Source organism: Lycorma delicatula, chromosome 10 (assembly GCF_047948215.1).
Source record: "Lycorma delicatula isolate Av1 chromosome 10, ASM4794821v1, whole genome shotgun sequence".
In the NCBI taxonomy this organism is placed as follows: domain Eukaryota; kingdom Metazoa; phylum Arthropoda; class Insecta; order Hemiptera; family Fulgoridae; genus Lycorma; species Lycorma delicatula.
This window is the reverse complement of record NC_134464.1, coordinates 11,442,252-11,462,665: the sequence shown is the minus strand read 5'-3', so window position 1 is coordinate 11,462,665 and position 20,414 is coordinate 11,442,252. Positions and strand designations below refer to the sequence as shown.

The 20,414-nt window shown below is 26.7% G+C and overlaps 2 protein-coding genes across 4 annotated transcripts in view; one reads left to right on the top strand and one right to left on the bottom strand.

Annotated features, from left to right (window-relative positions):
* The window catches only part of LOC142331791 (Golgi-associated PDZ and coiled-coil motif-containing protein-like), a 138,063-nt gene that overhangs the window by 36,854 nt on the left and 80,795 nt on the right, over positions 1-20,414 (top strand). The gene's annotated exons all lie outside the window — the stretch shown is intronic.
* Positions 4,466-20,414, bottom strand: part of LOC142331790 (uncharacterized) — a 46,414-nt gene continuing 30,465 nt past the window's right edge. Inside the window, exons 5-9 of the mRNA XM_075377903.1 lie at positions 17,978-18,211; positions 16,967-17,132; positions 13,489-13,687; positions 9,442-9,640; positions 4,466-5,825 (exon numbers count right to left, since the gene is read on the bottom strand). Coding sequence (XP_075234018.1) covers positions 4,536-5,825; positions 9,442-9,640; positions 13,489-13,687; positions 16,967-17,132; positions 17,978-18,211 — 2,088 coding nt within the window. The 3' untranslated portion in view covers positions 4,466-4,535. The remainder of the gene's footprint in view (positions 5,826-9,441; positions 9,641-13,488; positions 13,688-16,966; positions 17,133-17,977; positions 18,212-20,414) is intronic.

Sequence of the window (20,414 nt, the reverse complement as noted above, 5' to 3'; positions counted from 1 at the left end):
GGTTGAATACAGGAAGTTGTTCAGCGAGTTATACTGGCAAACAGTAGTGAAAGTGACAATATTATATTTATTCATAAGTGTAGTGTAGTTCAATTATAAAAGTAAAAGTAATAATATGTCCAGAGAATTAAATTCTATGAACTTTAGGCTTTTCTAATGTTATCTTTCTGTTAATGTAATATCGGGTTTTACTGGCCATTATAACATTTTTAGTAAATTAGACTGTATTCTGGTTTTTATAATTTAACTGTGTTTAAACGAATCTTGTCCTTTGAATTACTATTTTGTATGTTATATATTCACTGTTATTATAATCATTGTTGTCGGTTGGTCAGTCAATCAAGAATCAATTGGTTGACTGACCAACTGACTGATGATCACTCAATCAATAATAATCAACTGTCAGTTATTCATCAGTCATCATCATCAGTATTATTATTATTAATTATTTTATTTTCTGTGTGTTTATAGAAATTGATTTTTGTAAGACATTTTTAGTTCATTAGTTTTTCAATATTCTGGTCGAGCCATGAACACATGACAATTGACAATATAATTTGTACACTTCCAACTTGAAAATTATACGTATAAAGCAAAAATTTTGCACACCTTTGTAAATTGCGGATTTGCAAAAAAAACGTAAAAAATATTTGCTATATAATGAAAAATATATGTCTCCCATTAAAATGTAGCCCAAATTATAAATACAAGTTGCCAGTAGATGTTTTTAGGGTTGAAACGTTTTTAACATCTCTGCCAAATTATTCTTATATACTAATAGTTATACAAACAGTAAATCTCGTTCATTTTGTATTCAATTTAATACATTGAATTGTTCATTAAAATTTTAAGTATTGAATTTAAAATTATAATAAAGTTAAAACAAAATTCTCACTTATAACTGACTGTGAAAGATTTAGCAAATGACAAAAATAATCTTACTGTCTTAGCAATTTTATAAGCACAGTTTTCAAGAATATTAAACATAAGTGAGTGATGACTCTCAAGGAGATACTTCCATTATATCCGTACATTTTTATTTTTTATTAAAAAAATATTGTATTAACTTCTTTTTTTTTAATAAGTAAAGTATTCAAGAGAACTTATCTTCATAAGATGTATCATTCTTTTTAAGATCTAATTATAGTAATATACTAAAAAATGTTAGATGTTGTGCAGTGTTAGAATAATGATCTCAGACCTGATTAGGTCTAAAGATGTAGTAAAAAATAAGAGTATGCAAGCAAGATGAAACCTGGTGAAAATTTCCTAGTTGATGGATTGGGAACAAAAACTTGCTTCACTGTTTCTATCTGTGAAAAATAGCAGCTGCCATTTTGAGATTAAAATTTCATGAAAATTCAATATAAATTTGTCATCCCATCTAACGAGAAGGAATTTTACTGCATAGTAAATTCAGTCATAGTCTGAATCAAAAAACATGTTTAACCATAACTATTTCAGAAGCACACAGATAGGTAAAGGGCCAAAAAACCAAGTTAAAGCATGTCCTTGTTTTTTATTTTGTTTACTGTTGAATAAAAAAAATTTGTAAATAAAGGATGTATGCAACTATTTCCTTTTTTGTACAAATTTTAGCGTTATATTTTTCTGTTAAGTAATATTTGTAGTGCATCACTCGTAAAACTTAAAAACATAACCTATTTTGTTTTAAAAAGAGTACATTTATTTATGTTTATTTTTTAGATAAATGAACAAAAGTAGCAGTTGAGATATGTTTTCATAACAACATAAATAGCTAAATAAAACTGAGTGGATTTAATAGTTTAAACCCGCTTTTAATTCAAAACATTACCTTTTTGAAACTTAGTTTGTGTACACTTAAAAACTGATCAAAACAGTTGTTAGAAATTAACAAGAAAATACCTTGATTAAATTAGTATTCTGAACTGAATTATTATATAAATGTAATCTTTTAAATGAAAATATCTAAATAGAAGCATATTTTAACGAAGAATTGCAAATTTTTAAAAATTAGTAGATGGTTCTACATAGAAAAGTCCTTCATATGCATGGTATATTTTAATTTAAAGTGCTGATGGATTAAAAACTTTAACTCGGACAGATAATGATAGATTTAATGTTACTAATGGATTTTTTGATTTGGTTATTTCAAGTTTACATCTTTCAATAATCCATTATTCTGATATTCCTGAGAAAGACAATGGCTACAGTCATTTGATCAGAGTATTGAAGTGTATGAATGTATACACTTAAAATTTAAAAGAAAATGTGTAAGCTCTTCACATTATAGACTTACTGAAATCCTTACAATTTCATTTGTGAAACATTCATAACTCATTCTTACTTAAGTATTAGATGATCAGTAGGGTGCCTAGTGTTACCTGATAGGCACCTTGGTCACCAGTTGAGTTTTTCACAATCGCTTGGATACAAAATAGAATACAGCATTTAGCCAGAATTATTTTATTGGGATCTCTTCAATATGAATTATTATAATAATAACAATCTCATTATTAAGTGCAATTTACTGAATTTAAAACTGTGAGAGTATAAAAACAGTGTAAACTCTAAATTTTCAAATATGATGTTCAAAATTTTAAATCTTTATCGCTTCAAAAATTATGAACTTAATATTGTAAAATTTGAGAAAATGCCAGTAAAACAGTAATATTTACCATGTTCTTTTATAAATAGTCTGATATTATTTTCATATTCAGTGCTAAGAAATAAAAATAATAAAATTTATTATTTTATAAACAGTAGGGAAATTTCAATCGGCTCCTAAAAGTTTTGAAAAATTGTTTTCCTCAGTTTTGTTTCTCCTTTGTCAGATTCAATTGGAAGTTCGTTAAAAAAGATGTAAAATTTGGCTTTTTCTAACTCAGGATATAAACTGCAAATATAATAATAGATTAACTAAATAGGATAGTGCTTGGCTGTTTGTCAAAACTGTTCACATTTTGTGGAAGAGTTAGATTTTCAATTCCTTGTTTGGATTAAAATCTCCTCCTAAACTGACTGGCCTGTTTTGGTAGTTATTATGTATTAAAATTAGGAAACATAATATATTGTATTCATTGTCAAATATTATAGTTTTAAAAACATTACATGTTTAGTTGTTTAACTTTCATTCCTGGAGGGGTATCAAATATCCCCATGGCTGCTCATACAAATTACCAGAATCAGTAGTCTGCATATTGGACTAATGTAATAGCCAATTACATTAATTTTACATGTTTATGACAAAAGAGTTTAATAGTAAGAAAAGAGGATGGGTGGAAGGAGAAAAATTGGCCTACCTCCTTGAAGGATTGGGATAATTGATCATCTTGTTAAAGACCATTCTGATTTAAGTGGAAGCTGTAAAAGTTACACATTTTAGTCAGATTTAGGTAGTGAAGTTTCATCGATTAAGTAAATGAAACTATATGCATTTTAAGTACATATAGTTTTATTTATATTTATATTTATATATATATATATATATATATATATATATATTATATGTTGTATTATGATGTATATGTTATATATGTATTATATAACATATATTATATATTATTTATTTGAGATAAAGAGATCTGTTCTTTCGTTAAATTCAGCTATTATGAAAAAAAGCTGATTACACAGTTGTAAGACTTTCCTGTCACACAGCTTTCTTTTGATGCACAACTTAATTTAAATATTTATAATTTTATTTTAGAATAATATTTTTTGTTTATTTAATTCAATGATTCTAACTAAAGCATGCGCGAATACCATATTTCATTCGCACGGATGTGGTGGTACTAGCAGCCACTTTAAAAGCTTTTTTGCACTTTAAATGTTATTCAGTTATTTAATTCTATTGCTCACCTGTGACATTACAACATAGAAGATGACTACAGCAGCCGTTTGTCAGTGCTACACTAGCGTGTTCCTTTTGGTGCGAGGGGTTACTAATAACACACTATACCCGATTAGCCACTAGTTGATTTAGAGCATTTTTTTGGGGTGGGGGTCCGATTTTGCAAAAAGGTTTTTGAAAATATTATTTTTTAATTGTTAACAAATGTGCCTAAGAAAAATTAGGGACCTTAATTAGGTGAAATCTCGAGATATTGAGGGTGACCTTCTTCTACAGCCTTACCCCTGTGACCTTTTAAGTTGAAAATTTAATGGCATCAGTTCCCCATGTATAGAAGTAATCTAATCTGTCCAAGTTTGGTCAAAATCGGTCAAGTAGCTCTGGAAATATAATGTGATTAAGGGTGCAACACCTAATATCAAACACACGTATATACGAACATCTGGAAAATTTCCATCCAGTTTTTTGGGTACCTTAGATATCAAAATATAAAGATCCGGTAAAAACTGCATATGCCCAAATTGGATTGATTACCATAGTTCCCTTCTTTAGCTATAGCTCTGCTGTAGTGCTAGGCAGGAAAGTAAAAGTAATAAAAAATAAACAGTGGTATTTTTAATGATAACTATGTAATTGTATTTTTGTGTCAGTTATATTTAAATATAAAGATCTATTTACATAGATTCAATTAAGAATATTATAATTATTTTTCATCATAATCTGTCAATTGATCTTTTGTCTCCATTTCGTGTATATTTGATGAAACAGATGTATCCATGTTAAAATATTTTGAATTAAAATCATATAAATTTGGTAATTTTTCATCAGGGTTAGTCATATCATTATTATTGATTTTTGATGTTGATTGACTTATTTTTGAAGATGGATCTTCTTCACTGATTTTTTCAAAACTGAATTGAGATTGTTTTAAAAAATCTGATGTTGATGTATCATTTTTGTCACTTATTGTAAAAATATCTTCACTTTGTGATGATGATGATGATGCTGCTGGTGATAGTTGTGTCGATAAAGTATTTGAGAATTTTGGTGATAAATTAAATAATTTTCTTCTTTTGAAATTTTCTAATAACTTTTTTAAACTATTATTTTCACCGCTTTGTGACAGTAGTTTTGGTTTTATTGAATGTTTACTGTCATTATTAGTGTTATTGCTTATGGAAGAGGTGTTGTTATTGTATGAATTATAAATTTTATATTTTTGGGTTTTATATGTATCTAATCTGTTTTTTATAACTTGTGTTAAACTCGGTGTTTTTGTATTGTTATTTAATATTTTGCTAGTTTCATTAATTTTTAATTCATCGATCATCGTAGTTGTATTTTTTAAATTTAACTTTACCGTATCAGACATGTCCATTTTATTTTTATGAATATCTGTTAATGAATCATTTTGCAATTTTGAATGAAATTGTTCAGTTTTCAGCGGTTCATCTTGCGTATCTAATAAGGTTGTATTGTTACCTTCATTTTCTTCACTTTCTGTGTTTAAAATTATTGCATCGACATTTAACGACTGATTTCCTTGATTTAATAAATCTTTTAAAAGCATTTTCATATTTTCACCGTCATAATTCCTATTAGAAAATATTATAGATATTTTTTTAGCTTTTGAAATATTTTCCATGTCATTTTTATTGTTAATATCATTTAAATTTATTATATTTTCATTATTATTGTTACTGTTTACATCATCTGTATATATTTTTATTACATCTGAATCTGTACTTTTAGTATTGTTAAAGTTATTTTTTGATGTGATTTTATCATTATTTTGTGCCTGTGTTACTGTAGCAGTTGTGGTTGAGGTTGGGCTCAGTAGTACAGTTGTTGATTTTTCAGTATTTTTATTGTTGTGTTGGTTACTGTTCTCTTCGTAATCTGTATCCAATGATTTATTAAACCAGTCTTCGATTTCATTATTCAGTTTAATACTTGTTAAGTTTGTTAACATCTGTATATTTTCTTGTAATTCCTGTTAAAAAAGAAAAAAAAATATATTTATGGACAATAGTTTTAAAAATTATTAAATAGTTAAATGAAATAGTAAAGTGAGGTAATTTTCTTTTTCAATTTTAAACCGCACTAAAAAGTAGAATAAATAAATAAACAAATACATTTTCATCATTCCTTTAACTAAATGTTCTATTCTTATGAAAAATATTGAGGCAATGCAGGTAGAGCTACTACTTCATTACCAAAGGTATACAATGTGTCGATAAGGTGAGCCTTAACTTCTCTTGTCAGGAAGATAAGATATATAACTGCTGAGTCGCTCGAGTAAATAATATCTATTAGGTTACAAATTTTTACTAAGCCAATTCTTTCTTATCTTTCCTGATAAGATGAATTACAGTGTTTTTAAATAGCAGTTTAAGAATTATTTTCTCTGGATATTAGAAATGGCTGCAACCAAACAAGGAGGGAAAGTAATTATAGAAAACATGCATTCTTCATTATTTCTACTTTGTTTCATTTGGTTTATACATTTTTTACAGACTTATATAATTATTAATGATTTAAAGACCAGTTACATCTCATTGTTTAGATTATTAAATTTTCACTTTTGTTATCATTTCACTCTTCCATCTTGTTTTGTCTTGCTTAAATGTTCCAGGCATTGTAGGAAACATCAGGTTGAAAGAATATAATTTACTGCTGCATTCACAACACATGAGAAAAAAATTATTTGATCATCTAAATATTTCTTTATAATTCTTGTGGTCATCCGCTTCATGTTTTTATTACGTTTATTTTATATGCTTGTTTTAGTGAGTTTAATATTTTTCTTCATTAATTTAGCAGGTGGGCTTGAGAGTTTATAAGTAAATGAAAATAAATTTTATCTAATAAGTTGGAAATTTACTGACTTATTTCAAATTATTTACATCATTATTACTAAAATTGGCTTTCCGCTTACTTTAAAAAAATTTTATTTAGCTTTTTGACTAAATTAATATTACATCTTTACCATTACGAAATTATTGTGGTTAACAGGTAGAAGAGTATTAATAGCTTTTGAAACCAAATACATAGAAAAAGTAAAAAATAACAATGCAGACAGTAGATGCAAAAAATAAAAACTTACACTTAATGTGCAATATTGCTACTGTAATATAATGTCGTGTGCATAAGACATCAGTTAGTAATTGTGTTAATTATATTAAATCCATAAGATTGAATCTAATATAGAAAACATAATTTTATAAGTGGCATTTATTAATCTGGTAGAATCCATTATCAATTAAAAATGTCTTAAGTGATTAGGTAATTTTTCATCTTTAAAATCACTTTTTAGAAGGTTTTTTTTTATTAATTTAGCTGCCATTTATGACAGCTAAATTAAGGGATAAGCACTGCTTTGTGCTTATCCCTTGTACTATGATCATGAATATCTTCATTTTTTTTTTGAGGCATCAGAAATTATGTAATAAATAATTTATTTTGTATGCAAACTTAAAATTGTCAATATATCCTAGTGATTTAAAAGCTTGGCTATATAACTTATTTTTATCTTTAATTTTTTTCTTTATATGTACTTTTTGAAATTTAAAAAAAACTTTTTGTAAATTAGAACATGATGAAAATGCACCATAAAATAATTCTATATCTACTGTGTGACTATATTTTGCCTTTCTCTATGGCAGTGTGGCAGTATCTCTGACTTTCATATGGAGATTCTGAGTTTCATACGTGCCTCAATCAGGCATATAATTTTTTACACTAAAAAATCCATTATCATCCTTCAGAGCTCTTATAGTGCTTCAGCCTTTGTTGTTGCATATAAGTAAATTAATAAATAGACATTTAATTTGTTATTATTCAGCAATACCTTATTTATTTATTCCAATGAAAAAATTATTACTCCAATTTGATTTTGATAGAAAATAATTTACACAAAAAATATTTTTATTTTCTACCTTATACTGATGTAAAAATTATAACATTGTAATAAATTTTACAACTAGCAATTACAACTTCAGGGCCAACTGTATAATTTGTTAAAGCCTGTATTGGGAGAAAATCTGACTAAAAATGATGTAATAAACCCAAAAATATAAATAATATAGTAAACATAAAAAAACATTGACTACAACTAATTATTTTTTCTCATCAAAGACTAAAATAAAAGATCAGATAATAAGAATTTTAATAAAGATTTAATGCAGTTCTTAAAATTATTTATATTTATAACATTTTGAAAATTAATACTATGCAAGTATTTAACCGATAATTTGGTTTGAGTAAGAAATGCACATTTCTCTGAAACTGTTCTTCTAAGTCTCTTTTAGTTCTTCTAAGTCCGTTCTTCTAACAGTTCTTCTAAGTCTGTTTTTCTAATAATTATTATTATTCGTTTGAACTCTTTTGGTTGTATAATTTTGCATAGCAAAAAATTGAAACAAATTATGTTTTTGAAAATGAAGTGGAACGATGATATGATGTTTCATAAAAATCAATGATGTTCAATGTACTAAGATAAGGGTCTTTTCTGTTTTGCTTCCACAATGGTTTTTTTTAAATTACATATTAGATATTAGTATCTCATCTCTAAAGGTAAAGTAATGCAATACTAAAGCTCTACAGGATACTTTTTAAGTAACCAATAATTTGTGCTGGAAGTGGCTGTTTTTGGAATTCGACAGCCACTTTTTTTTTCAATTGTTTTTTTCCAAATCAGTGGGTATTTGAAGATATTTGCAGAAAAATTATAAATATAATCAAACCAAATCTAACTTGTATTCGCTGCGCTCACTAGTCAAGATTAGAGAGCTTTCACTTCAACGCCTTTCTCCTTTGAATCAATTTTCATAACTAAATGAAACGACATCTTCACAGCGGAATAAGTAGACATAGACTGATTACAGGCAATGACACCAGTATCTAGTAATATTGTACAGTGTTGTACTTGGTAACCAAACATTAAACATGACCAATTAGTTTAAACACAAGCAGTTACTAATACATAATATCTAACATAAAAAAAAAAACCATTGTGGGGGAAGACAGAAAAGGCCCTAAAATAATATAAATTTTTTACCATGATGTCAAGTAAATTTATCACAAATAAATCATTAAAACTAATTTAAATTTTCTTCAACCGGTACAATTTTTTTGAAGCTTATATAATTCAATATTAAATTGCAATTTAAGCAAAAATGTTGTTATAAGTTATGTCCAGAAACACTTTTTTTATTTACATCTTTTATAAAAAGTTTTTTTATTTATATCTAGTAAAACTTTTTTCCCTGATTTCTATTTTAAGTAAAATGAAGCTATCGTGAAACTAAAGGAAACCTTAAGGAACAGTATTGGTAGTCTTACCCATATACCTTATACTGGAATTACTTCTTTTATAGCTTTACTGTGTACTTTATCATTATTTAAGTTGCGCTTAAGAAATGTATTTGTGAAGATTGGATGGATAAGTTTAATACGGCCTCAAAATTAACAAAAAATAAATTTTTAAATAAGTTTAAATAAAGTTTATTTTTAAATAAGGTTAAAGTTTTTAAAAATTAACAAAATATAAGTGTGTTTACTGATATCATTTATTAATATTAGTTTTTATACAAAATAAATCTACTAACCTGAATACTGAGTGCGACAATTTCATTCCTTTCAGACAATTCTAATAATGCTGTTTCAAAATGTTTTGTATCTTGATTCGTTTCTTCTGTTAATGCTACTACCATATTTGTTGTATGTCCTAAATTTCGCATTACTTGACTTTGATGCGATTTGATCATTTCCATTACTTCAACTAATCGATTATCAACTCTCATTGTTCTGTAAAAAGTATTTTAAAAAAAACTGAATGAATATGATTTCAAGAAAAGAAAAGTAATTTAAATAGGTAATATTCAAAGAATTTTTTAAGGAAGATTAATTAATTATTAAACCTCTTGATCTACCTGATTAGCAGGTAAGCTTAATGGTTGCATTAAGCTTATTATCTGACCACCAGAAAGAAAAAGTATTCTGAGTCAGTCCACCGGCAATTCTGTACCAAATTACACCGAGGATGTATTTGCTCTTTTAGTCCCATCCTACCTCTCTTATAATCACTCTTTAATCATTTTATCATCTTTAATCTCTTTATTGCTCTTTTAATCAGCATCTTAAAGGTTTAAGTATTAAAATTTCTTTACAAATCATTTTAAAATTATTTGAGTTCTGCATTGCTCAATAGTTAATGTCCTTCAGTCCAAAAATGAAAAAAAAACCAGACTGATTTTGTGTGTGTGTTTGTGTGCGTGCATGTGTGAGCACACACATATATATGCTTAAATGAGAGTGTGTCAGCATCTATTCTATTAATATGTTTGGAATGGATGAACACATAATCATTCATTATATCTGGTGTTGTGATTTATGAATATATGCATTGATATTAAATTTTTATGAGAATTGGACAAGTTGAAGGAATATAGATATATTTATATATGTTTACCTAGTTTTGTAACTCTTGGTAAATTTGTGTCAACCAATTTAATTAATGCTTTACATAGACACTTCAGTCTAATTTTAATTTATTGTGCAATTTCCATCTGAGGAAATCAATCTCTAGCCATGAATCTTGTCATGGGGTTTGAATTAGTCTTTTGTGAACTTTTAATCTTTTACAGACGTAACAACTTAACTGCTATAAATTTGCATAACTGTTGTTTTCTTTTAAAGATGCTTTAAGAGTAATATGAGATTGAGAGTAGTGGAATAATTATTTGAAATAAGTTTTTTAAAGTAGCTATAAAAATTTAACTGAAAAATGATAATTAAACCAAATGAAATATATGGTTTAAAATATTATTCATTTCATTTATGTGCAAAATTAATTTACTTTTAACTAATTTTAAAGAACATATACTTCTCACTTTGTAAGCGCACTTTCAAAAGTAATTTTTGCTTAAAATATCTTGATTGATGAGATACTGAGTTTAATATTTAATCAACAATAATATATAATATATGAACGTAATGATAACATTTAAAAAACAATATTTATTGCTGATAAAAAAATATGTAGAAATTAATTATGGTTAAATTTTTAAATAGCTCAAAAAAGAGCTATTTTATTATTTTTATTAAGACAGTTATATTTTATTAAATATAATAATTTTTAACAAAACATTAAAAAGTAATTAATTATTTGTGTTCAGCCCTTGGAAAGATCTGGAAGTACCATTCATGTGTTTTTCTCATTCCTTTGCTATATTTTTTTATGTGTGACTTTTTAATCATTAATTTTTTTTCATTTAATAAGATTTAAGCCAAGCTGACTTCTACAGTCATTAGTCATAGTTATTGTTGATTAGCCACTGATAAATAAAAAAAGAATTTGGTGAGACTGCCCACTAATTGTTTTGCTTTGGTGATGTTTATTGGAACCAATCTATTAAACATAGTTTGGGGTATTGGCATTTTACTTTTCTTTTATTGCCTTAAATTTTCTGAATGTTACTACTGTTTCAGTTATTATAGAACCTTTAGTTAATTATCAAAAAATTATCATAAAAATCTCTAATTTAAAAACATTAATTGGCTACATATTTTATTTTTTCCCTTTGCACATAGCATTCCTGTATGATTTTTTTTCAATTAGTATTTAAATTTTTAGTTCATCATCATAATCTATGGTGTTTTACTTGAGCACAGGTCCCTTTCACCATTACTGTTTCCATCCATCCTTGTCTGAAGCCTTCTGTTTCTTTATCTTTTAGTTTCCAATCTTCACTTCATCTATTAACTTTTTTTTTTACCTATCTCCTTCCTCCATCTGCTGACCTCTCCAATCAGGTCGTCAAGATTCCACTTCCTTTAACTGCACGCCCTCCTAATCAGTTTACCTTTTTTATTTTGAAATTCCCACATAAGTGATTAATTCTGTTTCATAATTTCTCATTCTTCACTTTATCCATCAATCTTACTTTCTCCATCCTTTTTCATATCTGCATCTCAAAATCCTTAATCCAATCCCTCCTCTCTGTTTTCTTCATCGTCCACATTTTACTACCATTCAACAAGACACTCTATAAATAGCATTCCTTTACTCTATATCCAAACTTTTACTGCATAGTAATTTCCTCTTCTTGTGAGCAGTAAATCACTATTTCTTTGTTAGCACTATTTTTTCTTTTAATTCCATTATGCAATTGCTGCCCTCTCACCATAGTCCCCAGTTAGCTGTATTTTTTTATTTGTTCTATTCATCTTTCGCTTGCCCTTACCGCTAAACCCTCTTTGTTGTTTATTTATATTAATTTAGTTTCGCCCATATTTATTATTTTCATACCTTTCTACAGGGCTGTTAAAAAATTTATACTTGCATCAATCTAGATAATATCTCTACAAAATTATTTTTTTCTATAGGATGAAGAATTTATTTATTTTTTATTTTCTAACTATTATTTTTTTTACTCTTAATTTCTGACTATTTATTTGCGATCTTGGTCAAACCACTTAATCAGCAAACAGTTTTAATTTTCTTACAGATTCATGTTTTATGAAATAATATTCTTAAAATTCCCATTTTGAAAAAATCATTAAAATACTCAAATCTTAACTGTTATAAAGAAGCAAGAGTCATGTGTAGCATTTATTCAATTTGTTTCCTAAACCTTTGTTTATTTTAACAGAGCTTTTAATATTTTCAAAGAAGTACCTTTCTATATTCTTCATTCCCAATTTTTTAGGCTTTCTATTTTACAGTATAAATCATTTAAAGACAAATTGAGCTATTACAGCTAACAATCTATTCTTTGATAATATTGTCTAATCTTATTTAATTACATATATTTAAATTTTCTGGCTTCTTTATTGTCTTTAAAAAATATTTACGATTGGAAATGTATTTATAACTGTACTCAAACTGAAACTTATATAATTACAGATATTAGGAACTGTATAAAAATAAGGGGGTTGAAAGAAAAAAAAAATACAATTCAAAAGTTAACTTCAAGTACTGCAACAAATCACATGTAACAACTGCAAAGAACAATAAAATATCTATGTTGAATGAAGTGTCAAAAAGGAGAAATAACTATAATTATCCAGACTACTTAATTATTAGTTTAATAATCTATTCAATATGGAAAAAAATTATCTAAACTAGTGATTAACTTTAAAAAAAATATTAAAAATTGAAAATCAAAAATTTTTTCGTTCTTAAAATTCAGATTTTTTAATTTGTGGGGACTTTCAAAAGATGAAATTTAAAAAATGTAATTTTTTTAACTTCTAGTGATTTTTTTTTTAAATTGGTCAATTTTGAAGTTTGTTTAAAAAAATATTTTTATTTGTTATTTACTTAAAAAATATAGGAAGGGCCTACAAAAAACTATCCATTTAAAAAAAATCATTGTTCTCAAAAAAAAAAAAAAACAAACAATAAAAATACTTTGCCTTGATTAAGAAAAGGAATACAAAGAAAGAACATCAAGAGACATCTATATGTATATGTTACCTATATGTTATCTATATCTATATGTATACTACAGAAGATAGACAATGCTAAGGGCAGTTGTTTAAAATTAATTTTACAGAAGTTAAGATGTTGAAATTGTTCTGGATTATAATAAAGAGATATGAAATGGTAGTAAAATTTATGTTGATAAATATTTATACAGATTTGAACTTACTTATTTGTTATTGTGATGAGAATTTTCTCTAAAACTAGTGACAGCTTGAATTCTAATTGTGTTTCTTCGACCTGCAATCTATGACAATTCTCCATGAAAAGACTCTGAGTTGTTAACACCATCTGAAAATTTGTATCCACTTTTCTTGTTAATTCTTGAACTGAGTTCGCTAAAGCTTCCATAAGTACTTCTATGTAACCTGATAACAAAAAATCAAAATAATTTTTTATTATTAAATCATGGATTGTTATTTTATTTATATACATTTTATTTGAGGAACATTTTTCTAAGTAAGGTTCTATTTTGGAATAAAAATCAAATAAAGTTGAATAAAAGAAATATGATGAAACAAAAAGTAAATTATTTACAATAGCTTCGACATTCAATTGTCAAAATCACAGTAATTTTTGTTTTTATTGTTTTAGATTTTTAATCCTTTTCAAGCCTGTATGATATGTGATTATTTAAAATGCAGGAAAACTGAGCACGCGGTAAGGATGTTGGACTGTTGAGATAGTCGTCAAACATTTCTTAGTGAAATCAGTGCAGCTTTTTTGCTCTTCAGTTTGTTATGCAAGGTTAAACATGCTTTTACTGCACAGTTATAAGACAAAACACTGTCCTAGGGCTTAGAATTAAAGATTTTAAAGAATTTTTTATGATCAACAGTAAAATTTATAGTAGTCTCATGTTCAGAATATTTCACTAGGCCGTATCAGGTAAATTATTTACTGCAACATCTTACGTATATGTTCAATTATAATGTAAGTTAATGAACTGCAAAACTCAAAAAGAACTCCTGAACTCCAAAAAAGTTCATGATCTCCCTACAGCTTTATCATCCTCACCCTTTTGCTTTCTAGATTCCCTCCTACCTGCACAGATCATGAAAATCATATCAACACCTACACATCTGGGTAATGGATTTCCCAGGCTGAAAAAGCAGTTGCCAATCAAATGACAGCTTAATTGGCAGGAAGGTGACTCTTCCTATAGATATAAATGGGGAATTCCATTTCTCATTCAGGGTTTATTAAAGGTTTTAATGCTTGGCTGATTTTCCTATGCTTTGTAAAGCCTGCTTGCCTATATTAAAGTCTAAATCTATTTTTAAAAAAAGGTATTTTATGCTGTGTGGTTTTATTTACAAATTTGTTATAAAAAATTTAAATAACTAATGTTGATTTTAAACTCAAGGCATCACTGGGCCAATTTGAGTGAGTCTTTATCACAGTACTTATAAAACTTAGAAAGATTTTATAAAAACAAAAATTATTTAGCGTACATTTTTATAATTACTCCAATGTTAGGCCTTTTAGTAAGATTTAAATAAAGATTTTGTCTTATTTTTTTTTTTGTGGAATAATATTTGTGGGCCTCTTGACTAAATTATATACAGAGTTAGGTATGCAATTGCTGTGAAAGATTTAGAAAGCAGACTTAAATCTTATTTTGTTATTTCTATACAGAGATTTTCAGAGGAAATAAAGTGTATAATTATATATAAAATAACCAATAGCGATAGATTTGTCTGCAAGTTGTTGAACTTTTCATTTACTATAAACCAAGGAAAAATTTTGTAATTTCAGTTTGCTGTCCCTCCCCATTATCTCAGTTATCCCTGTTTTAATTTGCCTGCGAATGGCAAAGCATATTTTAATTAAACTTGTGGTAGGAATTTATTTTAATCAGACTTAATTCAAATCTGTAAATTTTAATTTACACAAAAAAGCTGCATCCTAACTGTCAATTATATTCACTTAAAATATTTACCAATAGATGATTGCCTGTTTGTTTTTGATTAAAGAAAATGGTTTCCATTTATTTGATCGGTAAGTGTTAAAAAATAATTTAAACTGGTAAGCTGTCTTTTCTAATGTAGGCTCATTAAGATGCATTTTAATGTATATAAAAGACAATAAATAAAAAAAAGAGTGAAATAACATTTTTTGTGGAAATCTTTTTACACATTGAGCTGTAACAAAAATTTTACTGTTTTTGGCAAAAATGTATTTTTTTATTTAAATACTGAAAATGGATATTTGTGAAAAATTTCAAAAATAATTAAATAATTTTTTTATTTTCATTAAAACTTAAAATAGCAGGATTTCTGTCCCGTCTTGCTATTAAATTTTTTGTAATTTACTTGTAGGGGATGTATTTTTAGTAGATTTTGAGGGAAAAAAGTAAAATTTATTATTTTTTAAATAAAACTGATTTTTTTTTTTAATTTTGATTACTGAGGTTTTCTATCAGGTAATAGATAAGAACTGATTCATTAAGGAACATTGGATTATTCTTTAAACAATAATAATAATAATAAAATAATTATTATTGTGTAAATATGAATAAATTAATATTTTAACAAAATTTACAAACTACCAACTTCATCAGGTGCACCAGGATTGTCTGAACCCAAATCTTAGCTATACCTCTTTGACATTGCCCCTCCATTTCTGAGTGGTCAAAAATGAAGTGGGGTTTAAAGAGGTTATCCCTATTGTAAGATACAATTTTTTTTTAAGAAGCTGTTGTTCGTGTTTGATTTCAAAACTTTTTCAGGACCCATTTCTAATTAATGAATAATGATTATTTTAACATATTTGTTATGAAATATATTCAAGTTGCTTAAAGAGCTCTGGAGGGAATTACAATAGAAAACGATTGTCTGCATTCTGATATTATTAATAGATTGCAACTCTCTGACATGTTATAAATCACAAAATATATCTTAAAAAAATTTCTGTGATTACATTCAGCTTATAGAGTTGTCAAATAATTTGATGACAACTCTTGTCATCAAATTATTTGCATCATGAAAGTGGTGATTATTAAATTATTACAATCACGACTGTTGGAAATTATGCTTCTACTTTTTATGATGGCTCAGTTTTTTCATACTGTAACAATTTACGCACGGGTCCTTGTTGTTGGTGCATGGATACTTTTAAGAAATTAGGGATACAAATTCATTGTTACTAATTTTTTAATATTTCTTCATATACAGACAATAACTAGTACTGATGTAAGGTGTTCTCTACTCTGAAAAATATTATACTAAATCAATGAAAATTTTACTCGAGATTTTATTTCATCACAAATACCTTTGAAAGAGACTGACTGTTCTTAATTCACCATCAATAAAAATTTAATTTTTCCAACTTTTAGTTGAAACTTTTATTATTATTTTTATCTTGAAGGTGATTATCTTAAAGATTGTGAGTTTGGATATACAGTTCCATATTACAGTTTGATGGTCAATTAAAAAAATTATAAAGTAAATTTTCTATTCGTGTAATTAAAAATATTTTAATTTATTTTTTTGTTTATTTATTTTGTTTACGGCTTTCTATCTATAAGGTTCTGATGACCAAGAACCATACATGATATAATTTTTTCTGCCATTTTATTATTTTTCGTTAATAACAATAACAATAATAATAATAATAATGCATAAATAGATCAAAGGATTATTTACTTTCTTGTGAATTTGGCTCGTTTAAACATTGTTTTTCCGTTTGTAAAAATGTTTTAAGATCATCTTGTAATTGCCTTCGTGTTGTATTCCCCAGTACTATAACACTCCTTGCTGCCACTTCTAACGACATTATTCTTCTCCATAACTCATTATACATGTTGCTTATCTGTAGGCAAAGAAAAAAAACTTAAATTTGTTTCAGAGAATTGTATTGAATGAAATATAAAATATTCTTAATAAATCTTTTATCAAAGCATTGTTGGTCACTTTATGACCATTTTCTGTGATTATATCTTTCTTTCTTGTACAAATTTTTAACAACATATTTAATGGATTGAATAGTTATATTTGATACTACAGATTTCTTAACTGTGGAATGTACAGAATTAAAAGGACTCAAGCTGACCATCACTGTTAACTTTGGAGGTTTTTTACAATGTGAGCAAGTTAAAACACTTGCTCCCAAAAAAATGTTTTTGATAAAAATTCTTCTTGTACTTGGGACTTTTAATAGCTGCTTTCAGGATTATTTGGTAGATCTGTAAAAGCCTACATTTTTAATGTTCGCTTTTACTGTTTCTGTGCTTTTCATGAATTTGAAAATAGGACCAAAAAAAATTCACATTATTTTAGGTTTCACTCTTTTGTTGAAAATGAATCGTGTTTACATTATTGATGAAAACTGACTACCAAAATTTTTAGATTATATATCATCTGTGATGAGATAGTTGTAGTTTTATCATACATAAGACAAAATGGAAAGTAATACTGAAAGTAAGATATCAAATATTACTGAGAAAATGTTGCAAAACGTGATATGAATGTCGTAAAACTGGTAAAAATCTGTATCCATTTTAAAGGAAATCATTTATCACCTATTATGAAATTTTTAAAAGAATATTTGAATATACTTTTTAAAAATACAGGAATTATTATTAAGTGTCTTTTGAAACATCTGTCAGTATTGTGTATTGTAAACATTATTTTATTTACACATACTGCTTTACTTACTTTGTTTTCAACCCTATGACTTTCACGATCGACTTCTGTTTTTAATGCTTGTATAATCTTTTCTACATCCGTACTAGATTGTCCACTCGCATCATTTTGGTTTTGATTTGTGATTACTGATCTGTGATTTGCGATTATTGAATAATTGTTGTCGTTTAGTTTACTATCAATATTTTGTACGGTGCCTCTTAATTTTTCCAGTTGTTCACGACTGATTGATTCTGACATTATGGTCTGTTATTGAACAAAAAAATTTAATCTTTAGTTTATTAAAAAAAAATTATAAAAATGTAGCAAACTTATTTTTATTTAAAAACATAACAGATATTTGAATACTTTTTATTTTACATTAGATTTGAACTTTTACATAGATTAGGACAACAAGGATTGCTTTTTTATATCTTCAGCAACTTTTGTGGTCTTTTACACAGTTCCTATTTACTAAATGTCAGTAACATATAGTTAAAAAACGACCACCTCTGAAACTGGTGTTGTTTAACTTTGGTATTCTACGGAAGCTACTTGATTAAACCACAGTTACTGAATTAGCTTCCAAATGATAAATGCTACCAATGATCAGTGACAATGACTATCTTAATTCAACCATTACCTCATAACCTTTCGTTTTTCAGGATCCAATTCATGGAGATTCTATAGATCTTACTTACAGAACCTTTGGGTTGTAAGGGGTGCATTTTACACATGTAGGTAAAGCAGATTCTTCTGCTTTGTATTTTTATTACATATTTTAAATATTAATTTACCATGTAAGCTCAGTTTGTGAATGGGAATATACATTAAAATTTAGCAGTGAATAAAGAATTCCAAGCCCGACTGACATATGACCCATCTTTTCATTTGTGACACTACAGTCTACTAAAGGAGATTATATTAGTTTTTCTATGTTCATATCACTTTTATAATAAGCATATATTCTGTATATATTTCTTTCTTCTTACAATTCATTGCTATTGGTTTTTATTCTTGTGTAAATTTTCAATTTTTGTTCCAATATATTAAATTCTTCGGCATGTGTCTTACGAATTTTGTATTAGGAAAATTGTAAGCATAATTTATTTTAACTGTTGCACTATTAAAAAAAGTGATTATTTTTATTTATCCTTTTTAATTGATGCTATGTCATTTTGCTTTTATTATACTTGGTTTTTTGTTTGCTATTTATTGATCTGTTAAACTAGTGACCAATGTGTGTTTTAGATGTTAAAATTTAAATTGTAAATTACAGTTCAGTTATTAAATATAAATTGATCATTATTCACCTTTTCTGTTATAGATAATTTTTAAGATACATAATAGTTAATGTGAGAAGAAACCGATTATGTTTGTATATAATATTTAGAATTATTCTTTTAAGTATTTTTCAACTATTAAAATATAATCAAGATAGAGTGCATCAAATAACTAAGCTTATAGTAGTAGTAGTACATTTGGCAGCCTTTTAAGTACATTATTAACTACATCAACTACAATCAAAGTTAAAATTACAATTTTTATGCTATCATTTTATAGCGTGGTTCCTTGCTGTCATGATAGATCCATGCTATAACAGTGTGTAAATAATCTGAAAAACTGAAATTTTAACTTCACTTTATATAAGATTATTTTAAGCTTTGTAGCCGATGACATAGATTGTGATATGAAAACAGCAGATTAAAGTGTTTGAAATACTAATGTACTGTGTGTAGGTAGTATATATTTGTATACATACTCGCAAACTCATAGTATCGATTGGTGCTTGGTCCCTAGGAAATGCAGGGGATTGCACTTTGATCTGAAATACGTGCTAAAGAATGTAAATAATTTCATAGTGGAAAGGTGAGAATTAAAGTGACTAATGGATTTATTTTGACTCCTCTTACATCCAAATTGTCATTAGGTATTTGGGTATAATTTAAATTATTTGGTAATGGTAACATATTTTACTTGCATTTCTTTAACATACAATGTTTTTTTTTTCATGTTTGTCATCAAATCTTGCATCCTTAATTTAATGTACTTCCTGACATTTTCTATTGATGAAATTTTGCACAGTTACTAAGGTCAGGTGACAATACAATATTCAACCATTACCTTTGCAAACATCCCCCTGTATGGGGTTAAATTAAGGGTATTACTAAAAAATTGCAAAATCTGTAAAACAGCTATGTGGAGTTTTTGGGGTCATAGATGACAAATTCGATAGCCATTTAACATAAAAAATGACAAAAACTTAGTACAGGAGTTGACATTTTGTCATCACTCATATGTGTGTGTATATATATATATATATATATATATATAATATATACTAAATATAAAAATCATATATATAAAAACTTCACTATTTTGTTACTTTGTATAGTAAATGTTTGATTGAAATTTTGTTAGATATTTTATAAATATATTAGAAATTTCAATATATGATGTTATCTTTTGA